The sequence below is a fragment of the Babylonia areolata genome, chromosome 16 (genome assembly GCF_041734735.1).
Source record: "Babylonia areolata isolate BAREFJ2019XMU chromosome 16, ASM4173473v1, whole genome shotgun sequence".
NCBI lineage: Eukaryota > Metazoa > Mollusca > Gastropoda > Neogastropoda > Buccinidae > Babylonia > Babylonia areolata.
The window spans coordinates 4,776,405-4,803,904 of record NC_134891.1 but is presented as its reverse complement, the minus strand read 5'-3'; the positions used below and the strand labels follow the sequence as shown (position 1 = coordinate 4,803,904).

General features: G+C 46.8%; 2 protein-coding genes across 5 annotated transcripts in view; one reads left to right on the top strand and one right to left on the bottom strand.

Moving 5' to 3' along the window:
* LOC143290807 (neo-calmodulin-like) overlaps window positions 1-5,660 on the top strand; it is a 44,702-nt gene extending 39,042 nt beyond the window's left edge. For both annotated transcript variants that reach the window (XM_076600328.1, XM_076600329.1), the window contains 4 exons: window positions 278-421; window positions 1,396-1,569; window positions 3,080-3,160; window positions 4,664-5,660. In XM_076600328.1, the coding sequence (XP_076456443.1) occupies window positions 278-421; window positions 1,396-1,569; window positions 3,080-3,160; window positions 4,664-4,698 (434 nt within the window). In that variant the 3' untranslated portion in view covers window positions 4,699-5,660. The remainder of the gene's footprint in view (window positions 1-277; window positions 422-1,395; window positions 1,570-3,079; window positions 3,161-4,663) is intronic.
* A 7,041-nt stretch (window positions 5,661-12,701) lies between these two features.
* Window positions 12,702-27,500, bottom strand: part of LOC143290806 (cadherin-99C-like) — a 29,101-nt gene continuing 14,302 nt past the window's right edge. For 2 of the 3 annotated variants that reach the window (XM_076600326.1, XM_076600325.1), the window contains exons 9-15: window positions 26,052-26,254; window positions 22,583-22,975; window positions 20,292-20,408; window positions 18,698-18,996; window positions 16,418-16,462; window positions 15,150-15,208; window positions 12,702-12,887 (exon numbers count right to left, since the gene is read on the bottom strand). In XM_076600326.1, the coding sequence (XP_076456441.1) occupies window positions 12,766-12,887; window positions 15,150-15,208; window positions 16,418-16,462; window positions 18,698-18,996; window positions 20,292-20,408; window positions 22,583-22,975; window positions 26,052-26,254 (1,238 nt within the window). In that variant the 3' untranslated portion in view covers window positions 12,702-12,765. Of the gene's footprint in view, window positions 12,888-15,139; window positions 15,209-16,417; window positions 16,463-18,697; window positions 18,997-20,291; window positions 20,409-22,582; window positions 22,976-26,051; window positions 26,255-27,500 lie in introns of all 3 variants that reach the window. The other variant, XM_076600327.1, reaches the window with a different exon arrangement.

Here is a 27,500-nt window from a genome sequence, read left to right as displayed (position 1 = left end):
TGGTGGTGATGTTTGTGGCTCTTGTGGTTCTTGGTTCTGATGACTGTTCGTGTTGTTATCAGCTGTTTGCTTATGACACATGGGTGTTAATGTGTATTGTTTGTGACACCCCAACCCACACCACATATTCTGACATTAATGATCATCTCGTGTATATGTGTGTGTGTATGTGCGTGTGTGTGTGTGTGTGTGTGTGTGTGTGTGTGTGTGTGTGTGTGTGTGTGTGTGTGCATGCGTGCGCGCCGGTGTACGTGCGTGCGTGCAACCTGTGTGTCAGACATCCGAGACGCCTTCAAGATTCTGGACGTGGATGGGGACGGCAAGCTGTCCAAGCCGGAACTGGAGACCCTGCTGAGGGGACAGTTCGTGGTGGCCTGTGACAAGGACCTCGTGGACCTCATGGCCAAGATGGACATGGACTGTATGTGTGTGGGGTGGGGAGGGAGATGAGGGGACGGGGAGGGGTGGGGGAGCAGGGGGAGGGGGGTTGATGGAAGGGGTGGGGGTGGCAATGGGGTAGGTGGGCAAGAACTGGTGACCTGCGACAAAGACCTCGTGGACAAGATGGGCGTGGACTGTATGTGTGGGCTGCGGCGGGGTGGGGTGGGGTGGTGGGGAGCGGAGGGGGCGAGGGGAGGAAAGAAGGGGAGGGATGTGTGGGATGGGGGATGAGGGGGTGGGGGGGGTGTAGGGGCAAGAACTGGTGACCTGCGACAAAGACCTCATGGCCAAGATGGACGTTGACTGTACGTGAGGGCAGGGTGGTGGTGGTGGTGGTGGTGGTGTTGGGGTGGGGTGGGGGGGCTGGAAGGGGAGGGGGTTGGGGATGTGACAGGTATGCAAGAGGGAGTTGTTAATTTGGTATGACAGTTTGTCTCAGTTTGGTTGAAATGTGTAATTTGTTCCTTCAGTTCCGAAGTGCCCGATAAGAGAAAGACCAAACTTTAATGATTTTATGATAATGTTTATATCCGTTTTAAGGTCTTTATTTTTTTCTCTCTGTTTTTGTCCTGTCTGAATGTCGTTCTGTTCGTTGTTGTTATATCTGTTTATTCGTTTGTCTGTGCGTATGTCTGTCTGTCTGTCTGTCTGGCTGGCTGTGTGTGTGTGTGTGTGTGTGTGTGTGTGTGTTTCTCTGCATGTGTTCTGTCTCCTGTCTGTCTCTCTCTGTGTGTGTCTCCCTGCATCTCTCTCTCTCTCTAGCTTTCTTTTTCAACGCTCACCTTTCATTCCCTGACTTATGAACCATCACAGAACGACAACCTTGACATTGTCTCCTTCCTTTTATATATATATATATATATATATATATATATATATATATATATATATATATATATATATATATATATATATATATATATATAAAACGTTACGAAATGCATATATTTACAGCCAGTGGCTCCGTGGACTATGAAGAGTTCGAAGAGTTTGTGGCGAAGAACAACCTGACCAAGTACAACCCTGAGGAGGCGTCCGAGGAGATGCTGGATGCTTTCCAGGTGTTCGACAAGGACAACGACGGCTTCATTGACCTGGAGGAGTTCAGGGCAGTCCTAACCAGTATAGGTATGGGGCACGTGTGGGCGTGTAGTAGTAGTAACAGTAGTAGTCTAGGCCCGACACTCGGCTTATATCACAGATTGACGTAAGTTTACATTTGGGCCAACAGCAAAGTGACAGCTGTATTATCAATGGATTATCCAGTCATTAGGAAATCATTTACAGCTTGGACTATGACTCTCAAACTAGGAAGCAAAATTGCACTGGCTCTTTGTGCTGCAGCCTTGGGGGCTGGTTGGCCTTTGGGAACCATCCCAACGCCGACTGTCCTAAAACCCTGTTAGCCGAGAGAGTGGGGATGTAACTCGGGCAAAACCCTCTCCACTATGATCAGACTCTAGCCCAGATAGTCATGACAACAGTTACCTCCTCTGTTGTTCTGATGGTCATAGTTGAAAACGACTGACTGTCACACAATGTCACACACCCAAATGACCGCCAGGGCAGTCTGCAGTTCTGTGACCCCTTATTTGTATTTGTATTTGTATTCCTTTTTATCACAACAGATTTCTCTGTGTGAAATTCGGGCTGCTCTCCCCAGGAAGAGCGCGTCGCTACACTACAGCGCCACCCATTTTTTTGTATTTTTTCCTGCGTGCAGTTTTATTTGTTTTCTTTCTGTCGAAGTGGATTTTTCTACAGAATTTTGCCAGGAACAACCCTTTTGTTGCCGTGGGTTCTTTTACGTGCGCTAAGTGCATGCTGCACACGGGACCTCGGTTTATCGTCTCATCCGAATGACTAGCGTCCAGACCACCACTCAAGGTCTAGTGGAGGGGGAGAAAATATCGGCGGCTGAGCCTTGATTCGAACCAGCGCCCTCAGATTCTCTCGCTTCCTAGGCGGACGCGTTACCTCTAGGCCATCACTCCTTGCATGTGACCTCGGAATTCCAGTTCCACTGAACTATTCCAAACATGACTGTAAATTCCAAAATGGCCATATTCACACACTCCATGAATTCCAAAAAGGCGATATCAATACATTGTCACACTAAACCGTATTATGTACCAACTGGAATGTAATCATCATCATTGTAGAATGCAAACCACAACACATTGCCATGTGCAGATTATGGGTAGTAGTAGTGATAGTGATATTGAAAATGATGGTGGCGATGATGGTAGTAATAATGAAAATATGAAGATGGCGATGATGAATTCAGTCATTCATTCAATCATTCACTCTTTCTTTCTTTCCTTCCTCGTATCTCCTCCTCTCTTAACTTCTTCTTCCCTCTCTCCTTCACGTAAAAGCAATGCTATTTTGTGGGGAACTGTGTATTTTCTATGCCATTTATTGTTCTTGTTGTTGTTGCCATGCAAAGTGGGTTTTTTTCCTCCTTTTTTCAGTCTTCTTGTATTTCCTAGATTAGTTTATACGTTTTCTTTACGAGGGTAGGATGAAAACGGGCCGATAAGTGCCTATTCCTTTTCCCTCAATAAAAAAAAAGTTTCGATTTCGATTTCGATTTCTTTTTTTCTTTCTTTCATCCTTTCTTTCTCACCATCACCAGGGGATAAGATGACAGACGAGGAACTGAAGGTGTTGATGCAAGATGCTGACGTTAACGGTGATGGAAAAATTGATTACAAAGGTGAGTTATCCATTGATTGATTGGCTGGTTGGCTGATTGACTGATTGACTGATTGATTCGCTGGCTGACTAGTTACCGTTTCTTCAGTTAGCATTTTCATGTAGCTTGGTGGGTTTGGTTTTGTTTTGTTTTGTTTTGTTTTGTTTTGTTTTGTTTTATGGCTCAAATTGACAGCATCATCAAGGAAGTTGAAATGCTTTGATGTGTATATATGCATGGAAACCATACTCATTCAGGAACTCCTCAGAACGCTGTTTGGTAATTTGACAATTTAGTATGAAGCAAGATTGTCACGAGTTGTCATATTAGCAGACACATTTGTAGGAACTATGGAAAGAGAATGAATGTCTTGATGAATTCAGAAAAAAAAGGACAACACCTAAAATAGTTGAAGGCTCTTCCTACTCACTTCATGATTCCTTTCAGTTGAACCTCTGAGACCACCAACCGTTGAGAAAGAAATTTGCATAAACATTTTTTCCCATCTCATCAGCAGTTAGTTTTCCGAACACTTCCAACACCACTTTTATTCCAGTCATACCAAGCATTGTCTTAATTAATATATCTAGGCTATATCTGTAATTCCGACGACGGGCGCCATAGCCGAATGGTTAAAGCGTTGGACTTTCGATCTGAGGGTCCCGGGTTCGAATCACGGTGACAGCGCCTGGTGGGTAAAGGGTGGAGATTTTTACGATCTCTCAGGTCAACATATGTGCAGACCTGCTAGTGCCTGAACCCCCTTCGTGTGTATATGCAAGCAGAAGATCAAATACGCACGTTAAAGATCCTGTAATCCATGTCAGCGTTCGGTGGGTTATGGAAACAAGAACATACCCAGCATGCACATCCCCGAAAACGGAGCATGGCTGCCTACATGGCGGGGTAAATAAATTTTAAAAAACGGTCATACACGTAAAATGTTACATGTCTGTCTGAGTGTGTATGTGTGTGCGTCTGAAATCTGATTGAATGACACAGGAAACGAATGATGAGCGCCCAGTGGCAGCCGTCAGTCGGCTCTACCCAGGTAGGCAGCCTGTGGTACAAATGTCCCCGTGTTAGAAAAGCGCTTAGAGCTTGGTCTCTGACCGATGATAGGCGCTATATAAGTATCCACATCAATCAATCAATCATATCAATTTCAGCTTCAGTTTCAGTAGCTCAAGGAGGCGTCACTGCGTTCGGACAAATCCATATACGCTACACCACATCTGCCAAGCAGATGCCTGACCAGCAGCGTAACCCAACGCGCTTAGTCAGGCCTTGAGAAAAAAAAAGAAGGTGAATAAATAATAGATAAGCTTACATAAATAAATAATAATTATAATATATAAAAGATCGTAGTAGTAGTAGTAATAATAATAATAATAATAATAATAATAATAATAATAAAATAATAATAATATAATATCAAGCATTGTCTTTATTAATATATCTAGGCTATATCGTGTAATTCCGACTCCGTCATGTGGTGTAATGTTTCCTGACCTGTGTTTTCAGAATTCTGTACGTTCATGGCCAGCGGAATCTTCTGAGAACTTGAACAGCTGATGTCACTTCCCGTTTGGTCAGCCAGTCCACCCCACCTTTGTTTTTCTTAAGCTTTTATATTATTATTATTATTATTATTATTATTTGTATTTGTATTTCTTTTTATCACAACAGATTTCTCTGTGTGAAATTCGGGCTGCTCTCCCTGCTACACTACAGCGCCACCCATTTTTTTTGTATTTTTTCCTGCATGCAGTTTTATTTGTTTTTCCTATCAATGTGGATTTTTCTACAGAATTTTGCCAGGAACAACCCTTTTGTTGCCGTGGGTTATTTCACGTGCGCTAAGTTCATGCTAGCACACGGGACCTCGGTTTATCGTCTCATCCGAATGACTAGCGTCCAGACTACCACTCAAGGTCTAGTGGAGGGGGAGAAAATATCGGCGGCTGAGCCGTGATTCGAACCAGCGCGCTCAGATTCTCTCGCTTCCTAGGCGGACGCGTTACCTCTAGGCCATCACTCCACTGTGTTGTTATTATTATTATTTTTTTTTTTATTATTATTTTTTTTAATAAACCCCTTTTGACCCAGGCAAACAAACAAACAAACATGCAAACAAAGACATTATTAATCTGTCAGTCTTTTTTCCATTTATTATGGGGTTAATTAATATATTTATTTCTGTACCCCTATATTCGTAAGAGATTTTTTGTTTGTTTGTTTCTTTGTTGATTTGATCGTTGTCTGTTTTCTCAGTTCATCCACGATTTGATATAATCTTTGTAGAACGTGAATGTAGACATTGTGTTCCTTGCACAAGCATTTTTATTCCTAAAAAAAACAAAACAACAATATATTTCTTGACTCTGGTGTACAGCTAGCTTGCACACAGGCTCCGGCGTATGTGTGTGTGTGTGTGTGTGTGTGTGTGTGTGTGTGTGTGTGTGTGTGTGTGAGATCTTTGTCCTTGATGTGTTTTTGCTATGTAAAATAAAATTGTGCGTTCATGTGTTAAACGCCTTTTCTTTACTCATTTCCACAGCAGCTTCGGGTTAGCTGTCTATCTGTTACTGTCTGTCTGTCTGTCTGTCTGTGTTTATCTCTCTCTTTCTTCCTCTCTCCGTCTCTTTCTCTCACTTACAGAAGCACGCACCCAAGCACGCAAACACACACACACACACACACACACACACACACACACACACACACACACACACACACACACTGACATACATCTACATGCACATACACTCACACGCACAGACATACACGCATACAAATACACACACAAACACGGGCGCCAACACACCCACACCCACACATACACACGCACTCACACACATACGTATGCGCGCGAGCGTGTTTGCTTGCATGTTTAAACCTGTTTGCATGTGTGTGTGTGTGTGTGTGTGTGTGTGTGTGTGTGTGTGTGTGTGCGCGCGTGCGCGCGCGCGTGCGCGCGTGTGCGTGCGTTTCCTTTTGATGGGAGACAACCCATGTAGGTCATTAGTGGCCTGGAAGCTTTGTGCTCTCCCTTTAGTGAAAGCTGAGCTTGTGGAGATCTCTCCTACACTTCAGCAGACGATAAGTGGCATGGTATCTTACTGATCCAGTTATACTTGGTGAAGGACGGACACAATAGCCGAGTGGTTAAAGTGTTGGACTTTCAATCTGAAGGTCTCAGGTTCGAATCTCGGTAACGACACCTGGTGGGTAAAGGGGTGGAGATTTTTCCGATCTCCAAGGTCAACATATGTGCAGACTTATTAGTGCCTGAAACCCCTTCGTGTGTATACGGCAAGCAGAAGATCAAATACTCACGTTAAAGATCCTGTAATCCATGTCAGTATTCAGTAGGTTATGGAAACGAGAACATACCCAGCATGCACACTCCCGCAAACGGAGTATGCCTGCCTACGTGGCGGGGTAAAGACGGTCATACCACTCGTGTACATACGAGTGAACGTGGGAGTTGCAGCCCACGAAACTAGAAGAAGATGAAGATACCTTGTGAAGTTAAACAGACAAACAGAAAGAAGCCAAGTCTAAACTGTAACTCTCTATTGTCTGGTTTGCCTGCTTCATCCATTCAGTCCCTTCAGCGCATACAAAACTCTGCTGCCCGACTCGTCCTCAGAAAGAAAAGATCTGAGCACACCACTCCTATTTTGCAACATCTCCACTGGCTCACTGTCTCACACAGAATGAAGTACAAGATCAGCACTTTATGTTATAAATGTATTCACAAAACTGCCCCTTCCTATCTCTGCGGCTGCCTTCACCTCTACACTCGCTCACTCACTACGATCGGCTTCGGATCCACTCTGTTTACGCATACCCAGATTCAAACACTCGACTGTTGGCCGCCGTTCTTTCTCTGTCTCTGGACCTTGCAATTGGAATAAACTTCCTCTTTCGCTTCGTCAAGTCTCCACACTCAGCTCTTTCAAGTCTGGCCTTAAAACCCACCTCTTCCCAAAATAGCCCCCCTTGCCTGCCCTCTTCGTTGTCTATAGTTTCTACAGTTTTAGAGTTATGCATACGTGTGAATGACTGGTGCGAAAGCGCTTTGATTTGTCTCTGCATAATATTCAGCGCTATATAAGTACCATTATTATTATTATTATTATTATTATTAAGAAAGTGAAAACTGCACACCCCATTCGGTTTGCATTGGATTAACTGGAATCCGAATTTATGCTTTGCTCTTTTTTTCTTTTTTTCTTTTTTTTTAATTTATTATATACGAACAAATGGGTTCCTATATATATTATTCAATAATTAATTTTCAAAGAAAATGACTGAACATGGGAGTTGCAGTCCACGAACGCTGAATCAGAATGATGATGTGGAGCGGTAGTCAAAAGAACAGAAGCGATGGTTCCGAGTTCGATTCCTGCAAAGATCAAGATTGTTACTCTCCTCCTTCCTACACTGGACTCGTGTGATAGTATGGATTCTAGTCTTTCGTGTGACATGATACACCGGTACTGTGGGTGTAGCCTACATTTAGCGCACGTGAGATACACAAAACGGCATGAGGGCAGCGCTAGATTGTGTGGCCTTTCATGCCCTGCACTGACGGTAATTTCAGTTTCGTTCTCCTTTCTCTGTGGAGGGTTCCTGTTTAAAGTCTTCAATGTCGGCAGCTTCTCCCGAGAGAGTCGTTGAAGGGACGTGGTGGCGGTCTCCACTCTTGGGAAGACCCTTAAACATTCAAAGCTCCACGACAAAGCGATTATTGTCGATAGTTGGGAGCCTTCTTTGGCTGCGTTGTGTGCATGTTGTTTCAGAACGGGTACAATTGAATACCAGCAAAAAAAGCCCCGGTTGCATTGCAGAGTCTCCGCTCACAAGTGGCCTGACGGCGACATGACATTGGTAGTCATTTCCCTGTGGACTGCCGACCGTGGAACGCCAGCAGAAGGAGTCAGGGTGTGGGTGTGAATGGACGATTCGGGGTGTACGACGAGGGAGTGGTGGTACTGATGAGGTGGTGCAGAAGAGGAGGTACACGCTGCCCCCGCGTACACACACACACACACACACACACACACACACACACACACACACACACATACACACACACACACACACACAAACAAACACACACACACACACACACACAAGCAAACAAGCCCCCCCCCCCCCCCCCCCGCGCACACACACACACACACATGCACACTAACACATAGACACACAGACACAGACACAGACACAGACACACACACACACACACACACACAAAGCCCAAATCCTATCGAAACTCCACTTCCACAACTCTGTTTCCAAAGAAAACAACAAAGATAACAAGAGAGAGAGAGAGAGAGAGAGAGAGAGAGAGAGAGAGAGAGAGAGAGAGAGAGAGAGAGAACAAACAAAAAAACCCACACAAACAAAACATTCGTGTGTGTATTTTGAGTAAATGAACGGAAATAAACATCATGCTTCGATTGATCTGATCGGCACTATGAGCAAAAGCACATTTATTTTGAAAATACAATGACATCATTCATACCTTACAAAACAGTTTGACACTATGCCCTCAAGAACAGCACTGCATTTTCACGGCATTGTGAGTCATACAAACCCTACAACAACAACAACAACAACAACAACAACATCATCGTCATCATCATCAACAGCAACAAAAATAACATAAAAAAACAACAAAAAACCAAGAACAAAGTCAGTAAACATGTTCCTGCAAGGAAGCATGTGATTTAACTGTGATTTAACAACGATATATATTGTTGTTGTTGTGTTGAAACAGGATCAGAGTGAGTGGATGATCCGAGGCCCACCGTGTCACGTCTCCCAGTCATAGAACTAGCAGTCATGGGCCCATGCAGAATTCCCCCCCCCCCCCCCCCCCCCCCCCCCCCCCCTCCAAAAAAAAAAACAAACAAAAAAATACCTGACTAAGCGCGTTGGGTTACGCTGCTGGTCAGGCATTTGTTCAGCAGATGTGGTGTAGCGTATATGGGTTTGTCCTGAACGCAGTGACGCCTCCTTGAGTAACTGAAACTGACTTGAACTGAAATGAAATGCCCCCAAAAATTGCAGCGCAAGTTGTCAGCCACAAGTGTTGATTTAATCGGAACAATTCGGAAATGATTTATTTACAAGGGGCGCAACCCCATAAACAACATCCGTAATTCGCGTGCTTCAACGTTTTAGCCACGGTTTGGATGCTTTGCCGTGAACAGCTATGAGGTCAACAGTCTACGCTTGAAATGAATTGCTGCGGTTCAAACACAGTACCCATACTGCAGCTTTGCTGTGAAGAGAACAGTCCTAACGAAGAGGAGGATGATGACGTCCAACGAGAACACGAACGAAGAACACAATGACATCGATTATGGTAACATCAAGCATGCAGTATGATAAGAATAAATAAAATAAAATAAAATAAAATAAAATAATAATGAGATAACGTAATCTGTACATTGAGCTGACATGTATTGACGGAAAAAACAATCTGTTTTGTTTTAGATTCAAACAGTGGCTGATTTACACATATTATATTAGCATCGGTCGGTGTTTTGAAATGTGAAGGCTGCTCTTTATGCTTCGGGATAATTAAAAAGTAAAATAAAATAAAATAATGGGGGAAAAAGTTCCTTTCTGGACGGAATATTACCTCTCTCTCTCTCTCTCTCTCTCTCTCTCTCTCTCTCAGAGTTATGATTTAGAGTTTTAGATAATACATTTAGATAATCTATACCCAGTTCCCCACTCTAACCAAACAGGAAACTGGATTAAAATACCCCACTCCCCCCCCCCCGCCCCCCCCCCCCCCCCCGAAAAAAACAACAACAAACAAAAAAACAAAACAAAAAAAAAAACAGTAAAAAAACAAACAAAAAAACAAAAACAACAACAACAAAAAACAAAAACAAAACAAAACAAACAAACAAACAAACAAACAAACAAAAAACAAAACAAAACAAAAAACAGCAAAAAAACAAACCAAACAAACACAGAACATAATCATATTGAACAGAACTGCATTGCAGCTTCCATTCGTTCGTTATCAATATAAATAATGTATAACTGTTAAGACTTCTTTAGATAAAGTCCGTAGATCAGAAATAGCTGTCACTCCCCATAGCTATATGGTCCATAGATCAGAAATAGCTGTATGGTCCACAGATATGAAATAACTGTCCCTCCCCATAGTTGTATGGTCCACAGATCAGAAATAGCTGTCCCTAACCATAGTTGTATGGTCCACAGATCAGAAATAGCTGTCCCCATAGCTGTATGGTCCACAGATCAGAAATAGCTGTCCCTCCCCATAGCTGTATGGTCCACAGATCAGAAATAGCTGTCCCTCCCCATAGCTATATGGTCCATAGATCAGAAATAGCTGTATGGTCCACAGATCAGAAATAGCTGCCCCTCCCCATAGCTGTATGGTTCACAGATCAGAAATAGCTGTCCCTCCCCATAGCTGTATCGTCCACAGATCAGAAATAGCTGTCCCTCCCCCCTCCCCATAGCTGTATGGTCCTCAGATCAGAAATAGCTGTCCCTCCCCATAGCTGTATGGTCCACAGATCAGAAATAGCTGTCCCTCCCCCCTCCCCATAGCTGTATGGTCCTCAGATCAGAAATAGCTGTCTCTGCCCATAGCTGTATGGTCCTCAGATCAGAAATAGCTGTCCCTGCCCATAGCTGTATGGTCCATAGATCAGAAATAGCCGTCCCTCCCCATAGCTGTATGGTCCATAGATCAGAAATAGCTGTCCCTCCCCATAGCTGTATGGTCCATAGATCAGAAATAGCTGTCCCTCCCCATAGCTGTATGGTCCACAGATCAGAAATAGCTGTCTCTGCCCATAGTTGCATGGTTCTCAGATCAGAAATAGCCGTCCCTGCCCATAGCTGTATGGTTCTCAGATCAGAAATAGCTGTCCCTGCCCATAGCTGTATGGTCCATAGATCAGAAATAGCCGTCCCTCCCCATAGCTGTATGGTCCATAGATCAGAAATAGCTGTCCCTCCCCATAGCTGTATGGTCCATAGATCAGAAATAGCTGTCCCTCCCCATAGCTGTATGGTCCACAGATCAGAAATAGCTGTCTCTGCCCATAGTTGTATGGTTCTCAGATCAGAAATAGCTGTCCCTCCCCATAGTTGTATGGTTCTCAGATCAGAAATAGCTGTCCCTCCCCATAGCTGTATGGTCCTCAGATCAGAAATAGCTGTCCCTCCCCATAGCTGTATGGTCCACAGATCAGAAATAGCTGTCCCTCCCCATAGCTGTATGGTCCACAGATCAGAAATAGCTGTCCCTCCCCATAGCTGTATGGTCCACAGATCAGAAATAGCTGTCCCCATATTTGTATGGTCCACAGATTAGAAATAGCTGTCCCCATAGCTGTATGGTCCATAGATCAGAAATAGCTGTCCCTCCCCATAGCTGTATGGTCCACAGATCAGAAATAGCTGTCCCTCCCCATAGCTGTATGGTCCACAGATCAGAAATAGCTGTCCCTCCCCATAGTTGTATGGTCCACAGATCAGAAATAGCTGTCCCCATAGCTGTATGGTCCACAGATCAGAAATAGCTGTCCCTCCCCATAGTTGTATGGTCCACAGATCAGAAATAGCTGTCCCCATAGTTGTATGGTCCACAGATCAGAAATAGCTGTCCCTCCCCATAGCTGTATGGTCCACAGATCAGAAATAGCTGTCCCTCCCCATAGCTGTATGGTCCACAGATCAGAAATAGCTGTCCCTCCCCATAGCTGTATGGTCCACAGATCAGAAATAGCTGTCTCTGCCCATAGCTGTATGGTCCACAGATCAGAAATAGCTGTCCCTCCCCATAGTTGTATGGTCCTCAGATCAGAAATAGCTGTCCCTCCCCATAGCTGTATGGTCCACAGATCAGAAATAGCTGTCTCTGCCCATAGCTGTATGGTCCTCAGATCAGAAATAGCTGTCCCTCCCCATAGCTGTATGGTCCACAGATCAGAAATAGCTGTCCCTCCCCATAGCTGTGTGGTCCACAGATCAGAAATAGCTGTCCCTCCCCATAGCTGTGTGGTCCACAGATCAGAAATAGCTGTCCCTCCCCATAGCTGTATGGTTCTCAGATCAGAAATAGCTGTCCCTCCCCATAGCTGTATGGTCCTCAGATCAGAAATAGCTGTCCCTCCCCATAGCTGTATGGTCCACAGATCAGAAATAGCTGTCCCTCCCCATAGCTGTATGGTCCTCAGATCAGAAATAGCTGTCCCTCCCCATAGCTGTGTGGTCCACAGATCAGAAATAGCTGTCCCTCCCCATAGCTGTGTGGTCCACAGATCAGAAATAGCTGTCCCTCCCCATAGCTGTATGGTTCTCAGATCAGAAATAGCTGTCCCTCCCCATAGCTGTATGGTCCTCAGATCAGAAATAGCTGTCCCTCCCCATAGCTGTATGGTCCACAGATCAGAAATAGCTGTCCCTCCCCATAGCTGTATGGTCCACAGATCAGAAATAGCTGTCCCTCCCCATAGCTGTATGGTCCACAGATCAGAAATAGCTGTCCCCATAGCTGTATGGTCCAGAGATCAGAAATAGCTGTCCCTCCCCATAGCTGTATGGTCCACAGATCAGAAATAGCTGTCTCTGCCCATATGGCCGGCGGGTAAGGCACGATGGAAGTTTTGGGTGACAATGACGTCGCTGTTTGTGACAGGGCGGGCGTCAAAGCCTCCGTCCTCCCAATGGTCACCTGCTCACACACACACACACACACACACACACACACACACACACACACACCACGCGCGCACACACACACACACACACACACACACACACACACACACACGCGCACACACACACACCGCTCGGTTTACGTCAATGCTCCGTTTAACAGCACGTCAATCAGCAAAGGTTAAAGATTCGCCGAGGAGGGAAGTGAGGGTGGGGGTAGGGGGGGGGGGGAGGGGGGGCGGGGACGGAGGGGAGTGGTGGGTGGGTGGGGGGGGGGACGTGAAGGATAGAGTAACGGCCATTACACGTTCAATCAAAGCATCAGCTCAACTTTCTCAAAAAAAACCGAAACAAGCAAAACAAAACAAACAAAAAAATCATTAAACTTGTAATGTATTATAAAATTCATCTACAAAGTAAAAGATCAAGGCACACATCCTTGCCGAATATTATGAATTTGCATAAATCAAGTTGTATTTTCCTCACTGCACAAAATCGATGCCTTAAAACGGAAGATTTGAATTCATCACAATATTGAAATATTGTAGAAGGTTTTCACTGTCTTCATCTTCTTCTCTGCACATGTCAGTCTGCAGTGTACGAATACTGCAACAACATTAAAAGAAAAAGAAAAAAAAAGGATGTATGTATCCGGAAAGTTGTGAGGTATGTTTTTTCTCGACAAAAGTTCTTCAATGTGGAGTGATGGCCTAAAGGTAACGCGTCCGCCTAGGAAGTGAGAGAATCTCAGTGCTAATTCGGATCATGGCTCAGCCGCTGATATTTTCTCTCTCCCCCCCCCCCCCCCCCCCCCCAACTAGACCTTGAGTGGTGGTCTGGACGCTAGTCATTCGGATGAGACGATAAACCGAGGTCCCGTGTGCAGCATGCACTTGGCGCATGTAAAAGAACCCACGGCAACAAAAGGGTTGTTCCTGGCGAAGTTCTGGAGAAAAATTCACTTCGATAGGAAGAACAAATAAAACTGCATGCAGGAAAAAATACACACACACACAAAATGGGTGGCGCTGTAGTGTAGCGATGTGCTCTCCCTGGGGAGAGCAGCCCGAATTTCACACAGAGAAATCTGTAGTGATAGAAAGAGAAATGCAAATACAAATACACATACAATTTGCGACTGTTACGACGATATTGTATCCAGTGTGTGTGTGTGTGTGTGTGTGTGTGTGTTCGTTCGTTCGTTCATTCTTTAGTTTAGCGTCTTTTCACTATCAGTGATATTAGACGATTGTGTGTGTGTGTGTGTGTTCGTTCGTTCTTTAGATTAGCGTCTTTTCACTATCAGTGACATTAGACGAGTGTGTGTGTGTGTGTGTGTGTGTGTGTGTTCCTTCGTTCTTTAGATTAGCGTCTTTTCACTATCAGTGACATTAGACGAGAGAGAGAGAGAGAGAGAGAGAGAGAGTGTGTGTGTGTGTGTTTGGAAAACTGTGAGTTATGTTGCTTGACGTATGTTGAATGCACACACCTCCTGCGTGTGTTAGCTACGTGTGTGTGACCAGAGCTACAGAAACCAGATCTACAGAAACCAGATCTAGCTACGTGTGTGTGACCAGAGCTACAGAAACCAGATCTAGCTACGTGTGTGTGACCAGAGCTACAGAAACCAGATCTAGCTACGTGTGTGTGACCAGAGCTACAGAAACCAGATCTAGCTACGTGTGTGTGACCAGAGCTACAGAAACCAGATCTAGCTACGTGTGTGTGACCAGAGCTACAGAAACCAGATCTAGCTACGTGTTTGTGACCAGAGCTACAGAAACCAGATCTAGCTACGTGTTTGTGACCAGAGCTACAGAAACCAGATCTAGCTACGTGTGTGTGACCAGAGCTACAGAAACCAGATCTAGCTACGTGTTTGTGACCAGAGCTACAGAAACCAGATCTAGCTACGTGTATGTGACCAGAGCTACAGAAACCAGATCTAGCTACGTGTTTGTGACCAGAGCTACAGAAACCAGATCTACAGAAACTAGAGCTACAGAAACCAGATCTACAGAAACCAGAGCTACAGAAACCAGATCTACAGAAACTAGAGCTACAGAAACCAGATCTAGCTACGTGTGTGTGACCAGAGCTACAGAAACCAGATCTACAGAAACTAGAGCTACAGAAACCAGATCTAGCTACGTGTGTGTGACCAGAGCTACAGAAACCAGATCTAGCTACGTGTGTGTGACCAGAGCTACAGAAACCAGATCTACAGAAACCAGATCTAGAGAAAAACCAAGTGGAAAGGAAACGTACAGGTACAGACCATTTCTCCAGGCGTGGTCACGGTAGTCAGGAGACACCCGGGACTGACCATGTCGAAAACTGAAACACACCCACCACCATCATTACCACACCCACCACCATCATTACCACCATCATCATCACCACACCCACCACCATCATCACCACACCCACCACCATCATAACCACCATCATCATCACCACCACCATCATCACCACACCCACCACCATCATCACCACACCCACCACCATCATCACCACCAGCATCATCACCACACCCACCACCATCATCACCACACCCACCACCATCATAACCACCATCATCATCACCACACCCACCACCATCATTACCACCAGCATCATCACCACACCCACCACCATCATCATCATCACACCCACCACCATCATTACCACCAGCATCATCACCACACACACCACCACCATCATCATCACACCCACCACCATCATTACCACCAACATCATCATCACACCCACCACCATCATTACCACCACCATCATCATCACACCCACCACCATCATTACCACCAACATCATCATCACACCCACCACCATCATTACCACACCCACCACCATCATCACCACACCCACCACCATCATCACCACACCCACCACCATCATTACCACCACCATCATCACCACACCACCACCATCATTATCACCAGCATCATCACCACACCCACCACCATCACTACCACCAATATCATCACCACCACCATCATCATCACCACCACCATCATCACCACACCACTGCCATCATTACCACCAACATCATCATCACACCCACCAACATCATTACCACCAACATCATCATCACACCAACCATCATCATCACCACCACCATCATCACACCCACCACCATCATCATCACCACCACCATCATCACCACAAAACAACCATCACCAACCTACCACCATCATCATCACCATCATCACTACACAACCATTACCATCACCACCACTCTTATCACCACCACCACCATCACCACAAAACCACCACCACCCCATCACCACACAACCACCACCACCATCACCACAAAACCACCACCCCATCACCACACCACCACCACAACCATCACCACACAACCACCACCACCATCACCACAAAACCACCACCACCATCACCACAAAACCACCACAACCATCACCACAAAACCACCACCACCACCATCACCACAAAACCACCACCGCCACCACACCACAAAACCACCACCACCACCACCACCATCACCACAAAATCACCACCACCACCCCACCAGCCCTGGGTACTCACTACTCGTCACGGGGTTTGACGTGCTGGGGAGGAGGGTAGCGGTGGCTGCACAACACAGTGTACTCCCCGTTAGTACAAGCGGTATAGTAATGATGATGATACTACTACTACTACTACTACTACTACTACTACTACTGATGATGATGATGACAATGACTACTACTACTAATACTGATGATGATTATGATTATGACGATAACAACAACAACAATAATGATGATAATGATGACGATGATGATGATTACTACTACTACTATTACTACTACTACTACTACTACTACTGATGATGATGATGATGATGATGATGATATTTATATAGCGCTGAGATTTGTGCAGAGACAAATCAAAGCGCTTTCGCACCAGTCATTCACACGCATGCATAACTCTAAAAATAGGAAGGGCAGGCAAGGGAGGCTATTTTGGGAAGAGGTGGATTCTAAGGCCAGACTTGAAAGAGCTGAGTGTGGAGACTTGACGAAGCGAAAGAGGAAGTTCATTCCAATCGCAAGGTCCACAGACAGAGAAAGAACGGCGGCCAACAGTCGAGTGTTTGAATCTGGGAATGCGTAAACAGTGTGGATCCGAAGCCGATCGTAGTGAGCGAGATGGAGTGTAGAGGTGAAGGCAGCCACAGAGATAGGAAGGGGCAGTTTTGTGAATGCATCTATTACATAGAGTGCTGTTCTTGTACTCACCATACATCCCCGCTCTCCATTCTCCCCAAAACTCACAAACTCACCATTTATCCCCGCTCTCCCTTCTCCCCAAAACTCACCATTCATCCCCGCTCTCCCTTCTCCCCAAAACTCACCATTCATCCCCGCTCTCCCTTCTCCCCCCAAACTCACCATTCATCCCCGCTCTCCCTTCTCCCCCCAAAACTCACCATTCATCCCCGCTCTCCCTTCTCCCCAAGAAACTCACCATTCATTCCCGCTCTCCCTTCTCCCAAAAAAAACTCACCATTCATTCCCGCTCTCCCTTCTCCCCCCAAAACTCACCATTCATTCCCGCTCTCCCTTCTCCCCCCAAAAATCACCATTCATCCTCGCTCTCCCTTCTCCCCCCAAACTCACCATTCATCCTCGCTCTCCCTTCTCCCCCTAAACTCACCATTCATCCCCGCTCTCCCTTCTCCCCAAAAAACTCACCATTCATTCCCGCTCTCCCTTCTCCCAAAAAAACTCACCATTCATCCCCGCTCTCCCTTCTCCCCCCAAAAAACTCACCATTCATCCCCGCTCTCCCTTCTCCCCCCAAAAAACTCACCATTCATTCCCGCTCTCCCTTCTCCCAAAAAAACTCACCATTCATCCCCGCTCTCCCTTCTCCCCCCAAAAAACTCACTATTCATCCCCGCTCTCCCTTCTCCCCCCAAAATCACCATTCATTCCAGCTCTCCCTTCTCCCCCCAAACGCACCATTCATCCTCGCTCTCCCTTCTCCCCCCAAAAAACTCACCATTCATCCACACTCTCCCTTCTCCCCCCAAACCCACCATTCATCCCCGCTCTCCCTTCTCCCCCCAAAAAACTCACCATTCATCCACACTCTCCCTTCTCCCCCCAAACTCACCATTCATCCCCGCTCTCCCTTCTCCCCCAACTCACCATTCATCCCCGCTCTCCCTTCTCCCCCAACTCACCATTCATCCACACTCTCCCTTCTCCCCCCAAACTCACCATTCATTCCCGCTCTCCCTTCTCCCCAAAAAACTCACCATTCATCCGCGCTCTCCCTTCTCCCCCAACTCACCATTCATCCACACTCTCCCTTCTCCCCCCAAACTCACCATTCATTCCCGCTCTCGCTTCTCCACAAAAAACTCACCGTTCATCCCCGCTCTCCCTTCTCCCCCCAAACTCACCATTCATCCCCGCTCTCCCTTCTCCCCAAAAAACTCACCATTCATCCCCGCTCTCCCTTCTCCCCCCAAAGCTCACCATTCATCCCCGCTCTCCCTTCTCCCCAAAACTCACCATTTATCCCCGCTCTCCCTTCTCACCCAAACTCACCATTCATCCCCGCTCTTCCTTCTCCCCCAAAAACTCACCATTCATCCACACTCTCCCTTCTCCCCCCAAAAAACTCACCATTCATCCCCGCTCTCCCTTCTCCCCCCAAAAAACTCACCATTCATCCCCGCTCTCCATTCTCCCCAAAACTCACCATTCATCCCCGCTCTCCATTCTCCCCAAAACGATATCATTCATTCCAGTGCGAACTATCAACACTGTAAGCAACATGTGTACAATCGCCAGGATGTGTGTGCCCACGTACTAGCCAGGGGCACAGCAGTCCAGAGCTGCTCCTCCCGCTCGGAAACAGAAATACCACAAGGCGCCCAGCAGCGCCAGCGCCAGAAGGATCATCAGCAGGGAGAAGACCACCACGAACGCCGTGTCGTCCCAGATACTGTCGCTCGGTGCCGCCGTGGTGGTGGTGGTGGTGGTGGTGGTTGGGGTGGTGGTGGTGGTGGTGGTTGTGGTGGAGGTGGTGGTGGTGGTGGTTGTGAGGTAGCTGACCTGGACGGTAGCTGTGGCGGAGAGGGCGGGTGTGCCTCCGTCTTTACAGCGTACCTGGGGATGAGGGAAGAGGGAGGGGTGGGGTGGGGGCCGGGGGGGGAGGGGGGGGGAGAGAAAAGAATATTTTTTTTTTTAAAAGGGGGTTTTACGTTGCGTCTGTATATCCATGGGGTGGTAAGATAACAGGGGATCAATAAAAAAAAAACCAAAAAAACAAAACAAAACAAACCACAACGACTTGGTCATTGCCCAATTCGTCCCCCTCCCACACGTGTCCGTGCGTCCATACATTCATACATGCATGCATAGTTCCCAAGAACACAATTCCAGATTTGCCAACCTTTTAGACCATCCTCCCTCTGTTTCCCCATCCACCCCCCACCCCCCACTCCCCCACAAAGACAACCACCCACAAATTCAACACCATCAACCCCCCCCCCCACCACCACCACCATCAACCCCAACACCACCACCACCATCTACCCAACTACCAACAGCTGCAATGAAAATCCAAGCACTTGTTACCTCGTCATACTTCTTCCTCTTTCTTTCCCGGCGACTTACCATTACCCCAGATACTACCGATCCAGCCAGCCATACCCACCCACTTACCATTACCCCACAACCCACCGATCCAGCCAGCCATACCCACCCACTTACCATTACCCCAGATACTACCGATCCAGCCAGCCATACCCACCCACTTACCATTACCCCACAACCCACCGATCCAGCCAGCCATACCCACCCACTTACCATTACCCCACAACCCACCGATCCAGCCAGCCATACCTACCCACTTACCATTACCCCAGATACTACCGATCCAGCCAGCCATACCCACCCACTTACCATTACCCCAGATACTACCGATCCAGCCAGCCATACCCACCCACTTACCATTACCCCACAACTCAGTCAGCCAGCCATAGCCACACACTTACCATTACCCCACAACCCACCGATCCAGCCAGCCATACCTACCCACTTACCATTACCCCAGATACTACCGATCCAGCCAGCCATACCCACCCACTTACCATTACCCCAGATACTACCGATCCAGCCAGCCATACCCACCCACTTACCATTACCCCACAACTCAGTCAGCCAGCCATACCCACACACAAGGCTGCAGCACTAAGAGCCAGTGCAATTTTGCCTCCTAGTTTGAGAGTCATAGTCCTTCACAAAAAGACTAAGCTGTAAATGATTTCCCATTGACTGGAGAAACCATTGAGAATACAGCTCTCACTTCACTGTTGGCCCTAATGTAAACTTATGTCAATCTGTGATATAAGCTGAGTGTTGGGCCTAAGGGGTAGATAACACCGTCTCAACACACTCACCGTCACAGAGAAGCTCTTGCCATGCTCAGTGTCGGGAATGAGACCCACGTACTTGATTTCCCCGTTCCCAAACACGGTGATGTAGTTGAGGGATGACACAGGGAAGCCGGCAACCACCTGAAAAAAAGAAGAAGGACCCCGCGCCGTGCATGTACTATGGTCTGTACACGGGCCATTGAGACTGGGCCGACTTTGTCATATATGTGCAATTTGCCTTTGATGATTTCTTCTCTATGTTTTATTTTCAATGTACGTCTACACACACACACACACACACACACACACACACACACACAAAACAGAGAGAGGAGGAGAGAGGGAGGGAGGGAGGGAGAGTGCTGACAAGGCACTCAAACATCAGTTAGTAGGCACAAGAGTTTTAGCGTTCGAATAGCGCCTTCCTTCTCCCCCCCCCACATCCCTACCCCTACCCCTCCCATCCCCTCTCTTTCCCCAGCCTTGCCTTCCCTCTTTCTCCTCCTCTATCCCTTTCATCACCACCCCCCCGAGCCCCCTCAATCCACCCACCTATCCGTCTTCTTCGTCCCCTCAGCCCCCACCCCTCTTCCCCAACCACCATCCTTACACCTCCCCTTTATCCCACCGACCTATCTACCCTTGTCACCAACCACCATCCTTACACCTTCCCTTCGTTCCACCGACCTATCTACCCTTGTCACCAACCACCATTCTTACACCTCCCCTTGGTCCAACCGACCTATCTACCCTTGTCACCAACCACCATCCTTACACCTCCCCTTCGTTCCACCGACCTATCTACCCTTGTCACCAACCACCATCCTTACACCTTCCCTTTGTCCCACCGACCTATCTACCCTTGTCAACAACCACCATCCTTACACCTTCCCTTTGTCCCACCGACCTATCTACAGCTGTCACCAACCACCATCCTTACACCTCCCCTTGGTCCAACCGACCTATCTACCCTTGTCAACAACCACCATCCTTACACCTCCCCTTCGTTCCACCGACCTATCTACAACTGTCACCAACCACCATCCTTACACCTCCCCTTCGTTCCACCGACCTATCTACAACTGTCACCAACCACCATCCTTACACCTCCCCTTCGTTCCACCGACCTATCTACAACTGTCACCAACCACCATCCTTACACCTTCCCTTTGTCCCACCGACCTATCTACAGCTGTCACCAACCACCATCCTTACACCTCCCCTTGGTCCAACCGACCTATCTACCCTTGTCACCAACCACCATCCTTACACCTCCCCTTTGTCCCCCCCTCCCTCCCTCCCCTTGTCACCAACCACCATCCTTACACCTTCCCTTCGTTCCACCGACCTATCTACCCTTGTCACCAACCACCAACCTTACACCTTCCCTTTGTCCCACCGACCTATCTACAGCTGTCACCAACCACCATCCTTACACCTTCCCTTCGTTCCACCGACCTATCTACCCTTGTCACCAACCACCATTCTCACACCTCCCCTTTGTCCCCCCATCCCCACCTCCCTTCCCCAACCACCATCCTTACACTTCCCTTTTGTCCAACGGACCTATCTACAACTGTCACCAACCACCATTCTCACATCTCCTCTTCACACTCATACACCAGCCCTTCCCCTGCACGCACCACCCTCCTCATCCCCCACCGCCATCCCCTCTTCCCATGTCACACCTTCAAACTCCCCTCCCCCCATCCCCCACCCCTACAACACCCCCTTCCCTCCCCCAAGTCACACCTCTCCAACACCTCTCCGCCATGTCACACCCTCCTCACTGCTTTAAAAACATGGACAGCTCATTGGCCAGGAAAGCTGAAGCCAAATGGACGCCATATTGTTTCTCATATCCGGCCGTCAGTCCGTTGACAAGTCGTCTGCTAACTGGTGGTAGTTTCTGAACTGTAATCGTGTATCTTCGATGAAATCGTGTTATGCTTGCCCACACGACATGCCAAATGTGTCTTGACTGAAATCTGCCAATGGTTTATCTACCAAAGTTATTACAGGAAAACAGTGCAGTGTACACGTGGCGCAAACTGGCAGTGGAGACACACACAGGAATGTCAGCTAAACTAACGCCGCGAGCAAGTGAAAGCTTGCCGTGAAGCCAGCTGAGCGCTCAGCTACACATATGAAGTCACCACTTCGCGCTATACTGACACGAGAAGCAAAATGGCTGACTGAACACTTCCGCTGGCTTCAGTTAGCAAAGGGGCTCAAAGAAGGCATGCGCTATCCATGTATTTTTAGACCAATGCACCCTCCCCCTTGCCACATCCCGCCGACACCCCACAGCTTACCTCGAACTCCACCTTGTTGTTGGGCGACGTCAGATCTCCGTCAGTGGCCACGAAGGATCCCAAGGTCTGCGTGTTGGTGCCCTGGTCCACCGTGAACTGGGCGGCCTGCTGGGATCCGAAGTCACATGTGTTGTCGTTGGCATCCTGGATGTTGATCTCGATCTTGGCTGTGCCGGTGGCGCGGTGGGAGTCCACTGCGTAGATGGTGATCATGACCTGGCTGGGCATGTTGCTGTTGTCCACGTCGTAGTCCACGTTGAAGGTCAGCTTGTCTGTGATTCGGTTGTAGCGGAAGCGTTCGCTGTTGTTTCCGGTCAGCAGCTCCAGGGTTGTGATGGTGTCAAGTTCCGGGTCAGTGACCGTCAGGCCAAGGTCACACGAGCTGACCCCCGCCTGGGGCCAGTCGGGGTGCAAAAATGAAGTGGTGATTTTGTTTGTTTGTTTGGTTTTTCACATCACTCGTCTTCGATTGAAACAAATATTCGCCTTAATTTCTTTATGACATAGAGACAACATATATAATTTATAATATAATATATACAATATGACACCAACAAGAAGACAGTTTTGCTTGTATCGTGTGTGTGAAATATGCATGAACATAATGTTTCAGTGCATCCACGGGAATATGAAAACGTACAAAGGAAAGAAAAGGAAGGAGTCGGTTTTTTTGTTGTTGTTTGTTTCTTTTTTTGTTTGCTTGTGTAGTTTTTATTTAACTTTCGTGTTTGCGTGGTATGTATGGCATATGACAGAGCTACAGGCCAAAGGCAAACCCTTCTCTTCTTTCGTTACTTATTCCAAAAACCTAACCATCTGAAGATAAGTTAATATGTAATGAGATAAGATGAGATACGATATGATAAGATATGATGAGATGTGATGTGATGTGATGAGATATGATGTGATGTGAAGTGATGTGATGTGATGTGATGTGATGTGTGATGTGATGTTATGTGAAGTGATGTGATGTGATGAGATATGATGTGATGTGATGTGGTGTGATGAGATGTGATGAGATAAGATGAGATGAGATGAGATGTGATGAGATGAGATGAGATGAGATGAGATACATCCTGCAAAATGTACAGACATGTGTCAAGTCTTTTTGTAATGTCCTCAATTAAATAAAAAAATGTCTTGACAGAGAGAAGAAGAGTTCTGTACCTGCCCTTGTTGTCCCCCGCTATCAATCAATCTATCCCTTGTCCCCCGCTATCAATCAATCTATCCCTTGTTGTTCCCCGCTATCAATCAATCTATCCCTTGTTGTCCCCCGCTATCAATCTATCCCTTGTCCCCCGCTATCAATCAACCTATCCCTTGTTGTCCCCCGCTATCAATCAACCTATCCCTTGTTGTCCCCCGCTATCAATCAACCTATCCCTTGTTGTCCCCCACTATCAATCAACCTATCCCTTGTTGTCCCCCGCTATCAATCAACCTATCCCTTGTTGTCCCCCGCTATCAATCAATCCCTTGTTGTCCCCCGCTATCAATCAATCCCTTGTTGTCCCCCGCTATCAATCAATCCCTTGTTGTCCCCCGCTATCAATCTATCCCTTGTTGTCCCCCGCTATCAATCAATCTATGCATTGTTGTCCTCTGCTATCAATCAATCTATGCATTGTTGTCCTCCGCTATCAATCAATCTATCCCTTGTTGTCCTCCGCTATCAATCAATCTATCCCTTGTTGTTCCCCGCTATCAATCAATCTATCCCTTGTTGTCCCCCGCTATCAATCAATCTATCCCTTGTTGTCCTCCGCTATCAATCAATCTATCCCTTGTTGTCCCCCGCTATCAATCAATCTATCCCTTGTTGTCCCCCGCTATCAATCAATCACTTGTTGTCCCCCGCTATCAATCAATCTATCCCTTGTTGTCCTCCGCTATCAATCAGTCTATCCCTTGTTGTCCCCCGCTATCAATCAATCTATCCCTTGTTGTCCCCCGCTATCAATCAATCTATCCCTTGTTGTCCCCCGCTATCAATCAATCCCTTGTTGTCCCCCTCTATCAATCAATCTATCCCTTGTTGTCCTCCGCTATCAATCAATCTATCCTGTTGTCCACCGCTATCAATCAATCTATCCCTTGTTGTCCCCCGCTATCAATCAATCTTTACCTTCTTGTCCCTCGCTATCAATCAATCTATCCCTTGTTGTCCTCCGCTATCAATCAATCTATCCCTTGTTGTCCCCCGCTATCAATCAATCTGTCCCTTGTTGTCCCCTGCTATCAATCAATCCCTTGTTGTCCACTGCTATCAATCAATCTATCCCTTGTTGTCCACTGCTATGAATCAATCCATCCCTTGTTGTCCCCTGCTATCAATCAATCTGTCCCTTGTTGTCCCCTGCTATCAATCAATCCCTTGTTGTCCACTGCTATCAATCAATCCCTTGTTGTCCACTGCTATGAATCAATCTATCCCTTGTTGTCCACTGCTATGAATCAATCAATCCCTTGTTGTCCCCTGCTATCAATCAATCTATCCCTTGTTGTCCACTGTCATGAATCAATCAATCCCTTGTTGTCCACTGCTATCAATCATTCCCCTGTTGTCCACTGCTATGAATCAATCTATCCCTTGTTGTCCACTGCTATGAATCAATCAATCCCTTGTTGTCCCCTGCTATCAATCAATCTATCCCTTGTTGTCCACTGCTATCAATCAATCCCTTGTTGTCCACTGCTATGGATCAATCTATCCCTTGTTGTCCCCCGCTATCAATCAATCTGTCCCTTTTTGTTCCCCGCTATCAATCAATCTATCCCTTGTTGTTCACTCCTATCAATCAATCTATCCCTTGTTGTCCCCCGCTATCAATCAATCTGTCCCTTTTTGTTCCCCGCTATCAATCAATCTATCCCTTGTTGTCCACTGCTATCAATCAATCTATCCCTTGTTGTTCCCCGCTATCAATCAATCTATCCCTTGTTGTCCCCCGCTATCAATCAATCAATCCCTTGTTGTCCCCCGCTATCAATCAATCTATCCCTTGTTGTCCTCCGCTATCAATCAATCTATCCCTTGTTGTTCCCCGCTATCAATCTATCCCTTGTTGTCCTCCGCTATCAATCAATCTATCCCTTGTTGTCCTCCGCTATCAATCAATCTATCCCTTGTTGTCCCTCGCTATCAATCAATCTTTACCTTCTTGTCCCCCGCTATCAATCAATCTATCCCTTGTTGTCCTCCGCTATCAATCAATCTATCCCTTGTTGTCCCTCGCTATCAATCAATCTTTACCTTCTTGTCCCCCGCTATCAATCAATCTATCCCTTGTTGTCCCCTGCTATCAATCAATCTATCCCTTGTTGTCCCCCGCTATCAATCAATCTATCCTGTTGTCCACCGCTTTCAATCAATCTATCCCTTGTCCTCCCCCGCTATCAATCAATCTATCCCTTGTTACCCCCGCTATTAATCATTCCTAAAAAAAAAAAAACCCTAGCTACACACATCAGACTCCGGCATGGTGCAGTAGTAGAGAGACTGGGAAAAGACAGGAGGCTCGTTGACGTTGTTCACGTGCATTGTCAGCACGTCTCCCTGGGACTGCAGGAAGCCGTCGTTGACCACACAGGTGATGAGGTACTTCTCGGTCGTCTCAAAGTCCAGCAGCGTTTCCCCGGCGTTGATGGTGTTCAGCTTCAGCTTCCGCGCTGCCCAAGGAGGCATCCACTGTTAGTGGCAGCTGTGAAGCAATAGCATCGGTAGAAATACCCCGGGGGTATTTCACGCCAGCTTACAATAACCCCTATGCCTGTTACATGTTAGTTTCGGCGTGGGGTGAGGGTTCAAATCTAACTAGAGGGCTCAGTTTTGACTAGCTGAAGTTTACCCCCCCACCCCCCACCCCTCCCCCCGGGCGTTCATCCGAGCTAGTCAACATACACCCCGCGGTTTATTCCAGGCTAGTCAACATAAACCCCAGGGTTTATTCCAGGATAGTCAACATAGACCCCAAGGTTTATTCCAGGATAGTCAACATAGACCCCGGAGTTTATTCCAGGCTAGTTAACATAGACCCCAGGGTTTATTCCAGGCTAGTCAACATAGACCCCAAGGTTTATTCCAGGCTAGTCAACATAGACCCCGGAGTTTATTCCAGGCTAGTCAACATAGACCCCAAGGTTTATTCCAGGATAGTCAACATAGACCCCAAGGTTTATTCCAGGCTAGTCAACATAGACCCCGGAGTTTATTCCAGGATAGTCAACATAGACCCCGGAGTTTATTCCAGGATAGTTAACATAGACCCCGTGGTTTATTCCAGGATAGTCAACATAGACCTTGTGGTTTATTCCAGGACAATCAACATAGACCCCGTGGTTTATTCCAGGATAGTCAACATAGACCTTGTGGTTTATTCCAGGACAATCAACATAGACCCCGTGGTTTATTCCAGGACAATCAACATAGACCCCGGAGTTTATTCCAGGATAGTCAACATAGACCCCAAGGTTTATTCCAGGATAGTCAACATAGACCCCAAGGTTTATTCCAGGACAATCAACATAGACCCCGTGGTTTATTCCAGGACAATCAACATAGACCCCAAGGTTTATTCCAGGATAGTCAACATAGACCCCAAGGTTTATTCCAGGATAGTCAACATAGACCCCGTGGTTTATTCCAGGATAGTCAACATAGACCCCAGGGTTTATTCCAGGCGAGTCAACATAGACCCCAAGGTTTATTCCAGGCTAGTCAACATAGACCCCAAGGTTTATTCCAGGCTAGTCAACATAGACCCCAAGGTTTATTCCAGGCTAGTCAACATAGACCCCAAGGTTTATTCCAGGCTAGTTAACATAGACCCCAGGGTTTATTCCAGGATAGTCAACATAGACCCCAGGGTTTATTCCAGGATAGTCAACATAGACCCCAGGGTTTATTCCAGGCTAG